Source organism: Bufo bufo, chromosome 8, assembly GCF_905171765.1.
Source record: "Bufo bufo chromosome 8, aBufBuf1.1, whole genome shotgun sequence".
NCBI classification, from domain to species: domain Eukaryota; kingdom Metazoa; phylum Chordata; class Amphibia; order Anura; family Bufonidae; genus Bufo; species Bufo bufo.
In genome coordinates, this window is record NC_053396.1 from 8,736,138 (window position 1) to 8,756,161 (window position 20,024).

The following is a 20,024-nucleotide window of genomic DNA, read 5'->3' on the forward strand; positions in this document are numbered from 1 at the left end:
AGGACAAGGGATTAAAAGATCCCAGGTTCTGGCCCCTAAGGGGGGAAATAGTTATTAAATAAAAAGTAAAAAAAAAAAAATTTAAAAAATAAATAATAATAATAATAATAATAATAATAATAATAAAAGTATAAATCACCCCCTTTCCCAATTTTACATATAAAATATATAAGCAATAAATAAATAAATCACATATCGCCACATCCAAAAAGTCCAAAACTATTCAAATATATAAAAAAAATCTTCTATGCGGTATCGAGTATCGCAATACTTTTTTTATGGTATCGAAATCTAATCAGAATTTTGGTATCGCAACAACCCTACTAGTTAACCCTTTACTTACCCTAGGACCCTACTGTTGAACTCAGACTGTGAAATTAGATTCTCCCACAACCGCAGGCAAGAAATGACTCGCCAGTCACTACAGCCGCTGTCAGTCAGGTCACTTTCTGTGTCATTGCTATGAGATTTGTTGTAAAAATGAACATGAGGCGACACCAAAACGATTAAAATCATCACTGCCTATGTTGCGTTTTTTTAAATTATTTTTTTTTAACACTTCTCTTAAAGGGGGGCTCCACTTTGCACCATTTTTAGGAGGGTCCCACTGAAGGTTACAGGATCACTGGGAATTTTGCCGATGGCACCTCCAGCAATCGGCTGTCTTCTGTAGGAAGCAGGGCAGCATATGTTGAATTTCCCTGCAGCGCCACCACAGGGGAAGCTAAGTATTGCACAGATCTCTCAATGGGATGTCAGTGTGATGTATGGATGTGTTGGGTCCTCCAGGGAGGTTCTCAGGGACTTCCTGTCACTCGTCCCATTGAAGAAGACTTCAGTAAGCCCTTACTGGCTGAAAGAACACAAAACTGGAGGCAACCAGGAAATCCGACACTGCCGAACTTGTTTTATTGAAGTATAATGTGCTACAGAGTATAAAAACATACAAGGGAACGAGCGGCTTCAAAATCTGCATCTGGTTAGTAACATAAGACACGGAGATGCAGAGCTCCTCGTCACACCCTGCAGAGGTAACTGAACCCACACTACCTCCCGCACTGGATTCTGGGTCACGAGCTCCTTCCGGCAAAGCATTCTGGTTAATAAACTCACTCCTGCAGTGCATTCTGGGTCACGTGCACCTTCCTGCAGTGCATTCTGGGTCACGTGCACCTTCCTGCAGTGCATTCTGGGTCACGTGCACCTTCCTGCAGTGCATTCTGGGTCACGTGCACCTTCCTGCAGTGCATTCTGGGTCACGTGCACCTTCCTGCAGTGCATTCTGGGTCACGTGCACCTTCCTGCAGTGCATTCTGGGTCACGTGCACCTTCCTGCAGTGCATTCTGGGTCACGTGCACCTTCCTGCAATGCATTCTGGGTCACGTGCACCTTCCTGCAATGCATTCTGGGTCACGAGCTCCTTGCTGCAATGCATTTTGGGTCACGTGCACTTTCCTGCAGTGCATTCTGGGTGATAAGCTCCTTCCTGCAGTGCATTCTGGGTGATAAGCTCCTTCCTGCAGTGCATTCTGGGTCACGAGCCCCTTCCTGCAGTGCATTCTGGGTCACGAGCCCCTTCCTGCAGTGCATTCTGGGTCACGAGCCCCTTCCTGCAGTGCATTCTGGGTCACGAGCCCCTTCCTGCAGTGCATTCTGGGTCACGAGCCCCTTCCTGCAGTGCATTCTGGGTCACGAGCCCCTTCCTGCAGTGCATTCTGGGTCACGAGCCCCTTCCTGCAGTGCATTCTGGGTCACGAGCCCCTTCCTGCAGTGCATTCTGGGTGCTCTACCTGAAGGCGCTGACGTCGGATTACATCAAGTGTAGATACCAGTCTGGAGTCAATCACATTATACCAGGACATAGACAATCAGACGAGGATCCCTTGGCGCTGACCTCTGGGGCAGACGTGGCTTTTGTGACAGTTCATGGTTCCTCCAGTTTTCGGGGGCTGGCGCTCTCGTGTGCTTAGGATGTTGCTGTGCAGTTCATTTATGAGGTTCACCTTTAAGACCTGGAGATCACAGATTACCCCAACCAGTCCAGGTCGTCTTCTTCATCGTCGTCTCCAAAGAGAGGAGCCGGGGGAGGATGTCCCTTCATGCTCTAAAGATGGAAGACACAAGTCGGGTGTAGAAAAAGAAAAGTCTTTCCCTATAAGTGACATGACGGAGGCATGAGGTTTGAGATACCCCCATGCCTCATTCAGCCATAGTGGTTACTGACAATATCTTCCATTTAGGTGAATGGGGTGAGGAGACTTACCACTTCCTCCTCTTCTTCTTCCTGCTGTTTCACTTTGGTGGCAGGAGACGCAGCTTCAAACAAGTCTTCTCCATCAGAGTCGGCCAGACTGAAAGGAAACCGATATTCAATGAGCTCAGACACGTTGTGGTGGCCAAGCTGTCACCAGCTCACAGAACCACTAGTAATCACCAGAGCAGGACCAGCCATGGGGTGGAGAAAAGGAGCACCACTGTCCACCTTACAAACCTGGATCGGACCCCCTGGCCACATGACATACTGTACCCCCTGCATCCATAGGGAGGTCTGGGAAAGCCGTAACTAACCTGACATTAGCCGTCTTCTCACCGATGTAGTCCTTCCCCTTTGTCTCAGGGCTCCCCATAGAGCGCAGGGCTGGGAGCTTTTCCTTTGGAGGCAGGGGGCTGCTACTTTCCTCATCACTTCCAAACGGAGGTGGATCTTCCAGTTTCTCGTCCTCCGAGTCCTTGCTCTCAGATAAGGCAGCTTTAGGTTCTTCAGATTCTTCCTTCAGGTCCTCACCAGTTGTTCCAACCTCTGGAGTCGGTTCGCTGACCAGTGGATCATTACTGATAGTTTTCCTGGACTGTAGAGATTCTCCGGTGACCTCCTCCACATGGGTCACAATACTGGACTCTGGCAGATCACTGGAGACCATGTGTACGAGAGCCGACGGGGTGTCCAGGTCCTCCTCGATCACCTTCACCACCTCTTCTTCCTGGTGCTCCTCCACCGCTGTGGAGGCTTCTTGGTTTGGGTACCCATTGACCATTGATTCTTTACTCTTAGAAGGCTCCTCAGTCTGTCCAGTCTTAGAAGGCTCCTCAGTCTGTCCAGTCTTAGAAGGCTCCTCAGTCTGTCCAGTCTTAGAAGGCTCCTCAGTCTGTCCAGTCTTAGAAGGCTCCTCAGTCTGTCCAGTCTTAGAAGGCTCCTCAGTCTGTCCAGTCTTAGAAGGCTCCTCAGTCTGTCCAGTCTTAGAAGGCTCCTCAGTCTGTCCAGTCTTAGAAGGCTCCTCAGTCTGTCCAGTCTTAGAAGGCTCCTCAGTCTGTCCAGTCTTAGAAGGCTCCTCAGTCTGTCCAGTCTTAGAAGGCTCCTCAGTCTGTCCAGTCTTAGAAGGCTCCTCAGTCTGTCCAGTCTTAGAAGGCTCCTCAGTTTGTCCAGCTGGAGCATGTGGCTCAGGGTGTGCCGCGCCTTCATCCTCCTCCTCCTCCTCACCATCCTCCTCTTCCTCCTCACTGCTACTCCCTGCAGGTTGCTCATCCTGAGTTTTTTTGAGCAATTGCAGCGTGGTCGCCTGAAAATTTTTTTATAAAAAATTCATTAAGACGCTCTCCGACCTATACAATTGGAGCCCCTCCAGATTTCAAGAGCTCCGCTTGCTTAGACCCACTGACATAAACAGAACTATAAATGTCACAAATTCCACCCAAATAAGTGGCATACATGGCATAAGCCAAATTTATTTAAAAAGGGGTTGTCTGGGATTTTTAGATTGATGGCCTATCCTCAGAACAGGTCATCAGTATCTGATTGGTGGGGGGTCTGACTCCTAGCACCCCGCCGTTCAGCAGTTTGGAAGGGCTGTGGCCCTCTGGTGAGTGCTGTGGCCTCCTCATGGCTTACTAAGCACAGTGTCACCCATTAGATATCAGCTGTGCTGAGTCTAGGCCACGTGACCGATATACGGTGACATCACACGACTAGGAAGAGGCCACATCGCTCACCACAGCCTCTTCAAACAGCGACGAGTGACAAGGACGGGGTGATGGACCCCCACCAATCTGATATTGATGACCTTTCCTAAGGACGGGCCATAAAAATCTCGGACAACCCCTTTAAAGGGGAACTTCCACCTGGACATCCGCACCCGTCTTGAGAATGGAGACCCCTCATTGCCGCTGTGAACGGAGAGGTGATCGCGCAGGCTTCTCCATTCACTTCTATGGGAGTTCCAAAAATGGATCGGCCATTTTCGAAACTCCCATAATAGCGAATGGAGCAGTCACCACTCTATTCCCAGAGGTGGGACACGCACCTATCGGGCATTCATGCAACTACACATAGCCACACAGGCTGACAGCTCGTACCTAAACTGACCCATTGTAACAAACTCAGGAACCCCAGCAGTGTCCATTACCTTTATGGTGCTCATGATGGTCCCCAGCACCGCCCGGCCGGTGTACGATTCCTCCAAGTCAAACTCCTTCCTGAGGGACTGGAAGACTCCGTTCATGATCTTCTTCACCTGCGGGGGAGAACCAGCAGAACCCTGCATTACAGGCTGCACCCGTCATATTTGAAGAGTGACCCCCAATCTGCAATCTGTGGTTCTCCAGATACTGCAGGCTGCCAGACCATGCTGGGAGTCGTAGTTTACCACCAGCTGGAGAACCGTAGATTACCAGGAAGTATGTGGTTTAATATGTATTTGTATGGCATGTTGATTGGGGGCCCATCTGAAGTAGGGTCCTCCCTAAAGGTTACCGCAGTCCATCCCAGGCCTCACTAATACACGTAAGCAAACATGATGTCTCACCTCCTCGGCAGGATCGCCGATCGGACGCCCTTCATCTTTAAGCACGTGGGCGTCTCCAAGCTGCTGCGTTAACGAGGCAACCTGAGCCTGGAGCTGTGAGCACTGGGGGGGGAAACACGGCACAATCAGCACATGGATCGCGTGTTGTCAGGACGGCTCAGGCGGTGGACGACTTACCTGCAGTCTCAGCGGCTCCAGCTGCGCCGCGCCCTCCTGTAGCCGGGATAATTTCTGCTCATGGCGGTCGGTGGGGATAATACGCAGGCCGGACAGGGTAATAGAGCGCAAATATGATCAAAAAGAATATATAAAAAAAAATAAAAAAATCACATAGCAACTCGTGATACAATGTTACAATCTTAGCGGTTGCTATTGGTTTCGGATTTGATGTCAATATGGCTCTGTTCACATGTGAAGCGCAGGCGCCGTCCATTTCAAAAGGGAGAATACAGCAGAGGGCAGAGCCAGTTCTCCTGTCAAAATGGTTTAATGAAGAGCTGCGCAACTTGCTTGCTGTCAGTGAATGGAAACGTCAAGATGTAAATCCTGAGGTCGGAGGACGGACACGAGGGCACAGCCCACAAGGATGTTTCTATTCACTGACTGCAATCCATGAACCACATTCATCCAAGCCAATCCCCTCACCTCCTCCGCTCGCTCTTTCGCAGCCAGCAGATCGCTTTCTCGTGCGCGGACCTCTCCGAGCTGCTCGTTCAGGGAGGTTATCCGATTCTGTAACTGGGCGCACTGCAAAAGGGGACATAAAACAGTCAGGTGACCCAAATTTTGTGCCACCCAACCCTAAGACTATAGCAGGGAAGCCAGGACCACCTTGTCTCTCAGGGGCTGTAACTGGGCGACCTGGTCCTGCAGCTCCATCACCTGCTCCTCGAGCTCCCGGGAGGATGAGGACGACAGCTTTACACCGACAGGACGACAAGAAAGTAAGTGAACCTCGGGATATCAGAAGAGCCAACAGGGCGACGGAGCCGCCACCACCGTGCCCCCTACTGACCTGTTCAGCAGTTGCCTGCTCGCGGCTTTTCTTCAGCTGCCTCCTCAGGTTCTCCATCTCTTCTTGGAAGGTTCGTCGCAGCTCCTCCTGTTCCTCGTCCGCCCGCTGCCGCTCCTGCAGAGACTTCTTCTTTCTCTCCGACAGGCTCTGCATCACATACGATACAGGTAGAGTAAAATCTCCATGCTTTACACTGCAGCTCTGCTTGTTCACATTGCATGCAGTGAATAACACACAAGCTCAGCTGGCTATTTCCATGACACATTACATGGAGGCTAACCAACCTCTGTAAAGAGGGACCCCCACCCCACCCCTAAAAGGAGCCATCCAAGATTAGAAAAACATGGCTGCTTTTTTTAACCCATTAATAGCGCCACTCATGACCACTGGTTGCGTCTGGTATTGCGACAACGGTTATCCAAGTCAATACAGAGATTTCCAGCAACGGATCAGTTAATAAAGAAACTGTTGCTGCAGACTAGGAACCAGTGGGCACAGGGAGGCGCGAGGTATGGGGTCTGTATTGGTCCATTGAAGGACACTTGTCGAGAGCATTCACCTTGTCAAGATTGTTCCTTTCTATCTTCAAGTCTGAGATCTCTTCTTCTAAGGCGGTCAGCCTCAGCTCCAGGCTCCGGCGGCTGTCCTTCTCAGTCTTGGCTCGGTTTTTGGTCTGTTCCGACGTCTCTTTCATCTCTAGGAATGCAGGAAATCATAAGACTGCCACGTGTCGGACCCCCAGAGGACCCCCGAGGAGCGTGCACTTACCTATCAGCTGTGCCTGCAATGAGCTGAGCTCCACGCGACACTTCTCGGCTTCTTGCAAGGAGGCGGCGAGCTGCGTCCGCAGATCCATCTCCTTCTTCTGGTAGGCTGCAACCTCCAGCTGGAGCCGGGATAGCTGGCCGGTGGCGGAGGCGAGATCTTCTGCTACTTTGACCTGTAACAAGGAGCGGATGGTGAGTGACCCAATAACAGCCATCCTACTGAGGATAAGGCAGCAGTCTGCAATCTGCGGATGTCAAGGCATGATGAGAGTTGTAGTCTTCCAAGGAGGTAGAGAGACCTCTGGGCTGAAGGATTGCACCACTGATCTCAGCAAGACAAATAGTATATGAGAAACCGTAAGAAAGAAATCCCCACAGACCTCACCTGATACCCGCCCAGATCCATGTGCAAAGCATGCTGGGAAAGAGAAAGCGGCGACAGTGAGAACAAGCAAAGCACAGAGCGGGCAGAGAACATACGAGACAGAAACAAGCAGCAGCGGTATTATAGTACATAGGAGGCAGTATTATAGTAGTTATATTCTTGTACATAGGAGGCAGTATTATAGTAGTTATATCCTTGTACATCGGAGGCAGTATTATAGTAGTTATATCCTTGTACATCGGAGGCAGTATTATAGTAGTTATATTCTTGTACATAGGAGGTAGTATTATAGTAGTTATATTCTTGTACATAGGAGCAGTATTATAGTAGTTATATTCTTGTACATAGGAGGCAGTATTATAGTAGTTATATTCTTGTACATAGGAGGCAGTATTATAGTAGTTATATTCTTGTACATAGGAGCAGTATTATAGTAGTTATATTCCTGTACATAGGAGCAGTATTATAGTAGTTATATTCTTGTACATAGGAGGCAGTATTATAGTAGTTATATTCTTGTACATAGGAGGCAGTATTATAGTAGTTATATTCTTGTACATAGGAGCAGTATTATAGTAGTTATATTCTTGTACATAGGAGCAGTATTATAGTAGTTATATTCCTGTACATAGGAGCAGTATTATAGTAGTTATATTCTTGTACATAGGAGGCAGTATTATAGTAGTTATATTCTTGCACATAGGAGCAGTATTATAGTAGTTATATTCCTGTACATAGGAGCAGTATTATAGTAGTTATATTCTTGTACATAGGAGGCAGTATTATAGTAGTTATATTCTTGTACAGAGAAGCAGTATTATAGTAGTTATTATCTTGTACATAGGAGCAGTATTATAGTAGTTATATTCTTGTACATAGGAGCAGTATTATAGTAGTTATATTCTTGTACATAGGAGCAGTATTATAGTAGTTATATTCCTGTACATAGGAGCAGTATTATAGTAGTTATATTCTTGTACATAGGAGGCAGTATTATAGTAGTTATATTCTTGCACATAGGAGCAGTATTATAGTAGTTATATTCCTGTACATAGGAGCAGTATTATAGTAGTTATATTCTTGTACATAGGAGGCAGTATTATAGTAGTTATATTCTTGTACAGAGAAGCAGTATTATAGTAGTTATTATCTTGTACATAGGAGCAGTATTATAGTAGTTATATTCTTGTACATAGGAGCAGTATTATAGTAGTTATTATCTTGTACATAGGAGGCAGTATTATAGTAGTTATATTCTTGTACATAGGAGCAGTATTATAGCAGTTATATTCTTGTACATAGGAGCAGTATTATAGTAGTTATATTCTTGTACATAGGAGCAGTATTATAGTAGTTATATTCTTGTACATAGGAGGCAGTATTATAGTAGTTATATTCTTGTACATAGGAGCAGTATTACGCAGTTATATCCTTGTACATAGGAGCAGCATTATAGTAGTTATATTCTTGTACATAGGAGCAGTATTATAGTAGTTATATTCTTGTACATAGGAGGCAGTATTATAGTAGTTATATTCTTGTACATAGGAGCAGTATTATAGTAGTTATATTCTTGTACATAGGAGCAGTATTATAGTAGTTATATTCTTGTACATAGGAGGCAGTATTATAGTAGTTATATTCTTGTACATAGGAGGCAGTATTATAGTAGTTATATTCTTGTACATAGGAGCAGTATTATAGTAGTTATATTCTTGTACATAGGAGCAGTATTATAGTAGTTATATTCTTGTACATAGGAGCAGTATTACAGTAATTATATTCTTGTACATAGAGGAAGTATTTTATTAGGTATAGCAGTAGAAGGAGATGGATCTGCAGACATGTCACCTCCTTGCAAGAAGCTGAGCTGAATGAGGAGTTCCTATTGGCTGATTGGACACAACATTGCTAATCATGGCGTTTTCCTTTAAATCTAGCATTATTGCTGTGGTAAGGGAATGGTAAATGGCGCTGCGGCAGCTTAGAAATACCTTTTCTTGCATGGCATGGAGCATCTTAGCTTGTGTGCTCTCAGTTGAAGTATTCAGAGAGTCGTTCCTTTGTTCCATTAACATATTACTCTGTTCAACGTACCTGCCGGAGAAGATGCAGATGGTGAATGGAGAAATACAACTGGCAGAAGTCATTCCTAGTTATGGCCTCTAGATGGCAGCACTGCACGTGAATACCTCTGGTTGCGGTTTATAAGTTCCCCGATCTTCACGTTTTGCTCCTCTATCCGGCTGCTCTTATCCAGAACTTCCTGCTTCAAACGTTCATTTTCCTGAAAATGAAACGTACAAAACACTCTGTTAATTGGTGGCCATTTTCCTTTCCATCTGTAGTAAAGGTGCATATTAAAAAAAAAGGTATTTTCCCACCATTAGGGTTTGGCTACAAGGCGATTTTGGGCGCCATAAGTGTGGCGCACCCAGGTATTGCAATGTAACAGGGCAGCCATAGAAACGAATAGGGTCACAGCGCGACTCCCAGAATCTCAAATACTGGATTTTTTGCAATTCTGAGGATGCGGCAAACATGTAAGTCGCACCGTGACTCCATTCGTTTCTATGGCTGCCCTGATGCACTGCAATGCTTGGGTACATGTCACGCACAACATCGACGTATAGCCGAACCCTTACAAGTGATGGCACTCCATCGCTTCCTTGGACCCCCAACAATTGCAGAGCTGTGATTGGTTCCCGGTACAGCTGAGAGACCATTTCCTGCCGACATCTGAGGTCACAGACCTGGCGATATTTCGATGCGTAAGCGTCAGCCCCTGCGCCTTCTCACCTGGATGATACGTTGGATATTATTCATGATCATGGCGCTTTCCATGGTGATGGAGGATATTCCGGGCAGCAGGTGTGAGGCTCCAGCTGAATTCTCCTTATGCATATTGTCCACCTGACAGGCAAGAAGGTGAGATGACAAGAAGCAGAGGTAGCAACAGAACAGAACATGGCGGGGGTCTCCATACCTTAGAGGCCAGGTTGTCTATTTTATCAATGACTTTGCCGATGGCCATCCGGATCTCGGTGCTCTGCTGCCGCGCCTCCGTCATCAGGAAAGAAGTGACATCGCCTGCGGTGGAAGAGACGGAAATACACTGAGAGGCAGCCATGATAACTGGTATATCAGGCAGCAAGTCTGTCACACACGGGGGGGGTAGCCATCATGCTCTCATTCGTCAATACAAGTAGGATGGATTTTGTGTTTGAACTATATGATCTCTGCTTGCTGTCAGTGGAAGGGGGCATTTGTAATAGAAGCTCAAAAGTATCCAAACACGGATTGGCAGATCCTATGGATTTAGGGCTGGCCCACCTGTTGTAAAAGTACAACTCCCACCATGTCCTGCTGTAGCCCGACTCTGCGTGCTGGGAGTTGTAGTTTTGCAACAGCTGAAGAGCCGCAGGTTGGCCATAGAGGGTTCTGTCCTTTTCGTGGCCAGCGCTATTCGCGCTGTCACAAGTGACACAGCCCTTCTAAGGACAGAGTCTACTACTTCGCACAGCTGAGGGTTTGCCACAGTTGTAACCAGGCTAAGCAAATCTTATCAAGTTAACCAAAGCTGCAGTTTCTTAGTTTCGTCACAAATTACACCCTTAGTACCTTGGTAAGTAGCAGGCTGCTGAACGGGTGCAGGGTAGACGGGGCCCACCGGCTGCAGCTGGGATGCAGGGTTATGCTGGTACGTATATTGGATTCCGGTATATGGCTGAAAGATAATGGATAGCGATATCTTATTATTAAGTACAATAGTAGTCCACAGGTTATAATGTAGAAGCATTGCCCTTTTGAAGGATGCCCAGTTGACTGTAACCAGCAGTGATTGGTGAATTAGTAAAATATTAATTAATAAAAAAAATTAAAAATGGTTTATTCTGGATTTTTCCCATGAGGATTGATGCTAATCTGACAATAGAATGTAACCATTGCAGTGCTCAAATCCACCACTAGATGGCTCTACCGTTACGTCCAGTTACCTGGAAGCCGGGAGCGGCCTGAGAAGGAAGGTGCCCCACGGGTAACAAGGCGGCAGATGAGGCGGGGAGACCCGGCACCGGCTGATGCTGAGGGGCTGCAAATGACAGAGGAGATCAGTCCCAAAATGTTCTCAGTCCCGCAACAAAAGAACAACCTGGGGCGGATGAGGGGTGACCGGTGAACACACACACACGTTACCTGGAGCTGCTATATGAGGAGGGTAGCTCATCTGTGGGGTCGGCCGGAAAGGGAGCGGCGCTGCGGGATGTGGCGAAATTCTCTGAGTGTGGGGGTCCTGTAAAAAGTTTAAAGACAATGGAAAAGAAGAATTTTGGTTTCAGGTGGCACGGCTCCTGAAAGGTTATTTCTAATTCAATTTATGTCTCCATTCATAGATGGCAAGCAGAGATCATGAAAAAAAATAATTAAATAAATAAATAAATGGTGATCTGAAACAATGGGGTGAAGATGCGTCGGAATTCTACTGAACACGCCATGCCTCAGGCACCATCAGCGAGGCCAACTGGGAAATAGGTATGGCTTTTTTGGAAGGTGGGAGCGGCTTAAGTTACACCATGTGCCGAAATTTTGGCAGGTGGTATGAAGTCAGACCAACGACCCAAACGTATCACCTTGCATCGGCTACCGTAGTCAATTTGGCGCGTCATCACTGATTATTAGGATTAAGAATAAGGTTAGGTCTACACGACGACATTTGTCGCACGACATTTTGTTGCACCAATGTCGCGCGGCAATTTTTATAATGGCAGTCTATGGTGTCGCACTGCAACATGCGACATGCTGCGACTGCGACGCAACAGTCGCAGAAAATCCATCTCGATGGATTTTTCTGCGACTGTTGCGTCGCAGTCGCAGCATGTCGCATGTTGCAGTGCGACACCATAGACTGCCATTATAAAAATTGTCGCGCGACATTGGTGCGACAAATGTTGCGCCCTATTTGTCGCGCGACAAATGTCGTCGTGTAGACCTAGCCTAAATCTGCACCGATATTTCCATACAAAGGTTGGTACAAGACCTACAACCAGTCACAGCTGATGGACTTGTTGCAATGTATCAGTGTGTGAGCAAAAACTCAGCAAATCTGTTTCCCACCCCGACAGTTTGCTACATTGTGCACATAGAATTTCCAGGACTGGATACAACTGTGGCAAATTCTCTGCTGTGAGAAGCATTGGCTTAGAATGGGTTGTCAGGAATGTCTCAGGTCACTCAAAGCAAGCAGAGATCTTGAAAAAAGAGTGATGAACTGAAAAATGCGAAGTCTATAGAAAGATGTCGGAGGTTCTCTGGGATTGGGAAGCCTCTTGAGGAGAGAAGACACTTGGAGAGCAGCACCTACCCTTCCGTCACTCCTCCGACCTCCTGTGGGCTCCGACCTGTGCTCCTCTTTCTTCCTGTTCAGCTGCATGACGGAGACATAGCCGAACAGGAAGAATCCCAACTGACCGTGACATCAGGGGTGCGGCCGGTCGGGCAGTCACGTGATCCCTGCCAAGACTGTGGTGTCGGCGGAGTGACAGAAGGGCAAGTGCTGCTCTCTACAGGTAGAGGCCCGGAGAACCCCTTTAAGCTTTACAATTGTGTCAATATCAGAAGTCCATGTTACCTCCATTTCTGAGTCACTGGAGTCCGGCTGCGGGGGGGAACTTCCTGCCAGGAAGGGTAACATGGGCTGACCCATTCTTGCCATACGGGAGATGAGCTTTGCCTTCGCCAGGTCTGGATTCTGCCAAACAATGGAAGAGCCAAAGATGAAGAAACACCCAGAATGTATCGGCGCCGAGGGAGGGGAGCGCGGTCACTTACTGCCAGCTGCTCGCTGATGGAGTTGGACTTGGCACGAACATCCGGATCCCTGGAGAAGAGAACAAATGAGTTCGGGAAAGCTTGGGGGGAGTTCTATAACGGCGGCCATGTGGGTGGCACCGCAAGCAGGCGTCTGCACGTACCCGGGTTTTGGCGGCACCGATGTCGGCGGCTGGGGAAGACTCTCAGCAGGAATACTGTCTGTAATGGACACTGGGGAATCGCGGGAACCGATGCTCTGCCGGTCACCTCCCTGCTCCTTCTGCTTCATCTGAAAAGGAGAACGCTGGATATTGACGCTCTAGTACAGTCACAGAGACGTCCGCCATGTTTACCTCCCGAGGCAAATGAATGAAAACCATTCAGAACAGGTCACTCACCCGCTTCACTTCCACCTCGAAGACCAGGGTGGCGTTGGCGGGAATTCTGCCGGTCAGGCCCTGAGAACTATATCCGAGTGCGGGAGGGATCACCAGAAGCCGTTTGCCCCCTTTCTTCATCCCTAGCATGCCATCCTCCCAGGCCTGACGACAAAGAGAGAAAAAGTCACCCATCCTGCAAGACAAGTACTCCGACTGCAAGAAGAGTAGATCAGGGGCTTCAAGGGATTTCCCAGTAAAATGGAATTTCATTTATTTATTTTTATAATTTTCCATTTTTTTGCCACATCATATTTTAATTTCTTTTTTCTTTCATTTGTGTTTTATTTATTTTATATATATTTTTTCCACGTAATTTGTCCCGAACAGGTCACTAAAAGACCTTTGGGAGACAATAGATTTTTTTGCACTATTTCCACTGTAACTGGGGCATCCAAAGCAGCCAGCTGTGGGGGCTGAGCAGGGTCTCCGGACCCTGCAGCTCTGCGCTCCTGTCCCCAAGCGGGGTCCACCCTGCATAGCTCGCCACTCACTTCTACATACGCTTCTGCCTCGGCTCCCCCGCTGTCACTGACAGCCGAGGGCCCGTCCTGCTCCTGCTACAGTGCGGCGCTCATGGCAGAAACACAGCTGATCACACCATCATCTGCGTTTCTGTCCAGGAGGACGGGGGCCGCAAACCTTGGCTCTGGGGGCCGCATGCCACCGGTTGCGCACCCCTCTCCTAGACAATATCTGGGGTCCCCCGACAGCTACCACATCCAGGGCGAGCATGAATGGAGAGGAGGATGCACATGTGCACTGCTCTCTCCATTCACCTCTATGGGAGTCATTAAAAGGCCCCCCCCCCCCCCCACAGAACGCCTGGATGTGGCCCCCAGTACTTTTTCTGGTTAATAGATCTATAGATCCCGGGAAGATGCTGTGCTCAGACGTCAGTAAATTCTCAGCCATTAATGTCCGAGGTGGGCCAACCCCTTTAATTCAGACTATATCACTGCTCAAATCAATTCCATGCAAGACTGGAAAGCGGAAGTCACCTTTATCACTTTTCCGGAGCCCAGCTTCAGACGCAGCAATTTGTCCTTCTGAACGTTGGAGTCGAACATCTAAAAAATCATCAGAAGGAGATAAAGTAGTGAGCGGCGGTAAAATCCAGGGGTCTCCGATCTCCACCACTTCTCTAAATCACCGCAGGAGACCACGTCATTAGAAGCATGAATCCACACCTAGGTCATTGGCTGGACTTCCCCTTTAAGCATCCTATCATGTACTGACTGCTATAGATCACGGGAAGACGCTGTGCTCAGTCACTGACGGACGTCAGTAAATTCTGGTACCTGTCCGATTCCGTGGTTCTGGAGTAACCAGCCCGTGTAGGCCACTTCCATTAAGTCTCCTACTTCTGCTGCTTGTCCATCTCCGGGGAGAAGATCCTGGGAGACCACGGCCTCTATGGATGTGGCGCTGTTAGACTTGGCGAGGCAGACCTGCGACAGGCGTGGTGTGTCAGACACGGCCGATCAGTATACACACACACACACACATTATATACGTGGGTCACCTGTTTACTGAATTCCACGGCGCTCGTCTCAGACTCGAACATAATAGACCAACTCTGCCTCTGGTCATCATAGAAAGCCGCATAGTTATTCAGCTGGACCTGCAGAGAGCAGCAGGCACGTAAGCATCATCTTAAAGGGGTCGCCCAGGGGTACGGCCACTTATGTTCTGCGATCCTAATTCAGAAGTTACGTCCAATTCTCCAAAAGCTGGGTGACAACCAATGTGGCTCCAGCAGGGGTTGTGATCCAAATACATCTCTCTGCAATGACTCTCACCATATGCGTTATGCCCAGGGCAGGGGCGGAGCAGGACAAAAGGACTTCCTGTGTCATGCTCCTCCCCCCTCAGGTTCTGCAGTGGACATAACGAAGGAGACTGACATTAAAGGGTCATTTTCGACTATTTTGGTCGCCCCTCCCACCATATAACCTGAGATGGAGTGACGTTCCAGGTCCTGTAGATCTCCAGATCTGGCAGCTCCTCACCTGGATACGTGACGGCTCTATTTCAGGTCCTAACAACCTGCATTGTTCTATGGGCTCGGAGGAGGAACAATAATACATTGACACGGGGATTACACAGGGTATCCCATATAATGACTTACTGTGAAGACAAATCCCGGATGTATCCTGACTGTGGTGACCGGCTGCTGCTGGCTGATGTAGAGCAGGATTCTGTACTGCAGTATAAAGCAGAGGGGGAGGGGGAAGGGGGTCACAGAGCTGTACAGCCTTCCCGAGGCATCAGGTTATGTATATGCAACACTGCGCCTCCATTTCTGTTCCTATACTTACCTCCTTAGTAGTGTGATTACCCAGAACTGCTGCCCCAAACTTGCCCTGCTTCACGTACTGTCCAGTCACACTGTACAAGGAGAGAGAAGCGAAAACATCAGGCCCAGTCTATCCAGAATGTAACATACAGTTATAACCTGCATTATACTCCAGAGCTGCACTCACTATTCTGCTGGTGCAGTCACTGTGTACATACATTACATTACTTATCCTGTACTGATCCTGAGTTACATCCTGTATTATACCCCAGAGCTGCACTCACTATTCTGCTGGTGCAGTCACTGTGTACATACATTACATTACTTATCCTGTACTGATCCTGAGTTACATCCTGTATTATACCCCAGAGCTGCACTCACTATTCTGCTGGTGCAGTCACTGTGTACATACATTACTTATCCTGTACTGATCCTGGGTTACATCCTGTATTATACTCCAGAGCTGCACTCACTATTCTGCTGGTGCAGTCACTGTGTACATACATTACATTACTTATCCTGTACTGATCCTGAGTTACATCCTGTATTATACCCCAGAGCTGCACTCACTATTCTGCTGGTGCAGTCACTGTGTACATACATTACTTATCCTGTACTGATCCTGGGTTACATCCTGTATTATACTCCAGAGCTGCACTCACTATTCTGCTGGTGCAGTCACTGTGTACATACATTACTTATCCTGTACTGATCCTGAGTTACATCCTGTATTCTACTCCAGAGCTGCACTCACTATTCTGCTGGTGGAGTCACTGTGTACATACATTACTTATCCTGTACTGATCCTGAGTTACATCCTGTATTATACTCCAGAGCTGCACTCACTATTCTGCTGGTGCAGTCACTGTGTACATACATTACTTATCCTGTACTGATCCTGAGTTACATCCTGTATTATACTCCAGAGCTGCACTCACTATTCTGCTGGTGCAGTCACTGTGTACATACATTACTTATCCTGTACTGATCCTGAGTTACATCATACATTATACTCCAGAGCTGCACTCACTATTCTGCTGGTGCAGTCACTGTGTACATACATTACTTATCCTGTACTGATCCTGAGTTACATCCTGTATTATACTCCAGAGCTGCACTCACTATTCTGCTGGTGCAGTCACTGTGTACATACATTACTTATCCTGTACTGATCCTGGGTTACATCCTGTATTATACTCCAGAGCTGCACTCACTATTCTGCTGGTGCAGTCACTGTGTACATACATTACTTATCCTGTACTGATCCTGAGTTACATCCTGTATTATACTCCAGAGCTGCACTCACTATTCTGCTGGTGCAGTCACTGTGTACATTACATTACTTATCCTGTACTTATCCTGAGTTACATCCTGTATTATACTCCAGAGCTGCACTCACTATTCTGCTAGTAAGTCATACATTATATGCATACTGTGGCGGTATACACCGGACACGACAAGGTGCGTGGCGGTTTGTACTCACTATTTATAGGCGTGGACCGCTGTAGCGTAGAGGACGGATGGCGCAGCGCCGGCTCCGGGCGCTTTGGGGGTTTTTGTACCTGGAGAAGTAATAAAGAGACGTGAGCAGAGTGCGGATGTTATTTCTGCTCGGCCCCCGCCCTTCCTCAGACCCCCTGCCGGCTCCCACAATTGCTTCAAAGGTTTAACCCCCCATCCCGAGCAGGAGTCCTGCTTCCTCACCCGCTGGCACCGCGCCCTTCTTCGGCTGCTTTGGCGCCGTGTACTGGAAGGACTCGTTCCCCTGCGCAGAGACGCTCTGGTCCATCCCGAACAGAGAGGCCAGCTTCGCCCTAGGAAATGAACAGAAGAGTCATTGGGAAAGCTGGGTGATCACCAATGCAGCAGGGGCGGCACCCAGCTTTCCGGGAGTCCTGACTGTCAGAGACGTTTGACAGGTGGGAGCCCATCGAGGCATAGCTGGGTCATACTGGTTGCCACTCAGCTTTCCCAGGAACAGATAGAACTAAAACATCAGCAGAAACGACCTTTCCTATAGTTTCATTTCCAAAATCTCTGCTTGCTGGCAGCGAAGGAGAACATTCTTCTTCACATCCAGAACCTGAACAGATCTCATTCTTCTCACGGCTGAGAATCCGTCCCAATTGCATCCGGTCGACACCACCCTATGTGAGCCAAATCCACATCTGCCCTGATAGTTTGTTGCAATGCATCAGTCCGGAGCTGCACGAGGTTGTCAAGACCGGATACAACTGTAACAAACCCTCAGATGAGAGAAGTATTAGGTGTGTAGAGGTCTGATGTTTCCATTCACTCACAGCAAGCGGAAAAGTAAAACAGAAAGTGACAGAACCTTTCATTCTTTTACAATGTATCAGGTAGAATGTATCAGCCTGGAAGCAACAGGGTTGGATGCAAGTGAAACAAACCCTCAGCTGTGAAACATAGGACAGGTTTTTAGTCGCTAAAGTGAACAGTAATGTTCCCACTTCACTGACAGCAATCAGAGATCTTAAAATGGCAATACATAAAGCGCCTATGGTTGCGGCCTCCCATCTGCCGCGTTGCACTGACCCATGCTTCTCGTGCCAGCAGTAGTCGGTCTTCCACGGTCGGGACGCGCTCTCTGCTGCTTCTCCTGGACCCATTTCCAGTGCAAAACTGGCACCAGGGGGCGGCGCGGCCCGGCACCTGCACGTGGTATCTGTCACCTCTACGACAAATTCTACCGCCGAGCCTGCTGCATCCCTGTGCAGCCGGAGAGGAGCGAGGACTGGCAGCAGGAGGTCTGCCCTGAGGTCACTAATGCCGATCATCTGACAGCAGCCGCTCATTTCCTCAATTTCCTGAAACAATGAGGGGCTTGTACCCTGTGCTGACCCTAATATTATACGCAGCCACTAGGGGGCGGCAAAGATCGGTAGATCACTTTGCTGGATAAGTGACCACTAGGGGGCAGAGAGTTCTTTCTTCACCTATGGAGAACAAGCCACCAGGGGGCGATGAATCAATCACTGCCCCATACTCTACAGTGGTAACCAACCCCTAGGGGGCGATGAATCAATCACTGCCCCATTCTCATCACTGATAACCATGCTCATCAGTGATGACCGACCACCAGGGGGCAGCGTTTTCTCCTAAAGCCGCTGGGGCAAGGATCACAGACACACTGCAGATCAGCGATTGTCCTGAAGTTCTGCTTTTTGTACTTCTCGCCATCACTTCCTCCTTGGGACCTGATCCAAGAACATAAGGAGGATGAGGAGCTGAAAGTCTACAGCCATTTCAGATGGGGGGGGCTGACCGTAGAGGTCTCCGCCTCCACGGCCCTGGACTGTGATGCTTACTATTGGCCCGTCTGTGCCCCCGTTATTCAGAGCTGAGCCCCCTTTATTCTAGCTATCACTGGGGCGGGGGGTGTCTCAGCGCACAGACCCCCGCCACGTCTGAAAGACACAGATCAGCGGTTGTCATCCCTGGAGGTCAGTGTTGCCATCAAGCTGCAAGATCTCCGCTATCGGGACGACATCTTCATGTTATTGTATTGGGGAATTGCTCTTCATGCGATTTCCCCATCTGCACAGAACCAATGCTTCCTTGTGGCGCCAATGAAAGGGAACCTGACGCCGGGGATGATTGGCGCGTCAAGGCGTCCATCATGGCAGGAAGGAGCCAGCGGGTGCGCTATATGGAGGCCTGTCTGATGCAGACTGCAAGCACTACAACTCCCAGCGTTACTGCTGTATAGAGTCGCTGGCAGTTGGAGACCACGGCAACCATCAAAATGCAAGACGTGGGCGAGAACGCTTCTATTCACTGACAGCTAGCGGAGATGTTGGCGAAGAATGGATACATAAAGTATATTAGGAAATTTTTTATTTTTTTTTATAATCTGCTTGGCGGAGCTCCAGGGTCCACAGACCGCCACGTGACCGCCATACTGACTGTTTCCGCTGACCGAGAGGGATGGAAATCAGCGGCGCCAATGACACAACCGCTTCTGACATGGTCTCAGGTCATATCGTAGACCTGGGCAGTGTGTAACTACAACTCTCATCATTCACAGACTGCTGGGACTTATAGTTCCACACTGAGACCACAGCCTCAATGGTTTTACTGAATGTCAGTCAATTTACTAACAGGAAGCCTCCTTCACAGTAACAGGGGGGCCCTCCCGCCTCTCTCAAGGGCCACTTACCCTCCAGTAGGGGACAAAAAGTCAGCATCTTCCTCATCTGGCCCAAACATGACGGTGTAGGGTGGTCTAGAGCAGCAGCAGCAACCCCACCGGCAGCCAGCTGCCTCTTCCGGGCTCCCTGACAGTCACAGGGTAGTCAGCTGACTCCCCCCCTCACTCCCCTCTTGTCGTCCTCGCTTTGCCGCTGCCGTAAAGTAAAAGTCGTGAACTGCTAGCAAAAACCTATCACGTGGTGTCTGTCCACGCTGGTGGAACGCGAAAGGCTGCGTCACGCCTCGCTGTGGCTAGCCAATGACCGAGCGACCTTGGAGCGTTGTGGAAGGTGATTGGCTG

The 20,024-nt window shown here is 48.5% G+C and overlaps 1 protein-coding gene across 1 annotated transcript; it reads right to left on the reverse strand.

Annotated features, from left to right (window-relative positions):
- Positions 1-887: 887 nt before the first annotated feature.
- FKBP15 (FKBP prolyl isomerase family member 15) lies at positions 888-19,854 on the reverse strand. Its single transcript, XM_040442700.1, has 31 exons — positions 19,692-19,854; positions 17,216-17,325; positions 16,995-17,073; positions 15,534-15,603; positions 15,344-15,418; positions 14,738-14,836; positions 14,514-14,663; positions 14,214-14,282; positions 13,174-13,317; positions 12,937-13,064; positions 12,794-12,842; positions 12,594-12,713; positions 11,162-11,258; positions 10,963-11,057; positions 10,589-10,694; positions 9,954-10,057; positions 9,767-9,880; positions 9,160-9,254; positions 8,962-9,064; positions 6,584-6,755; positions 6,375-6,511; positions 5,816-5,962; positions 5,632-5,718; positions 5,446-5,547; positions 4,978-5,031; positions 4,801-4,902; positions 4,402-4,509; positions 2,827-3,558; positions 2,570-2,790; positions 2,265-2,352; positions 888-2,105 (listed from the first exon to the last, which is right to left on the reverse strand). Exons 1-31 carry the CDS (start codon positions 19,739-19,741, stop codon positions 2,028-2,030), a joined length of 3,885 nt encoding a protein of 1,294 aa, XP_040298634.1. The 5' UTR covers positions 19,742-19,854; the 3' UTR covers positions 888-2,027.
- Between the last annotated feature and the right edge of the window lie 170 nt (positions 19,855-20,024).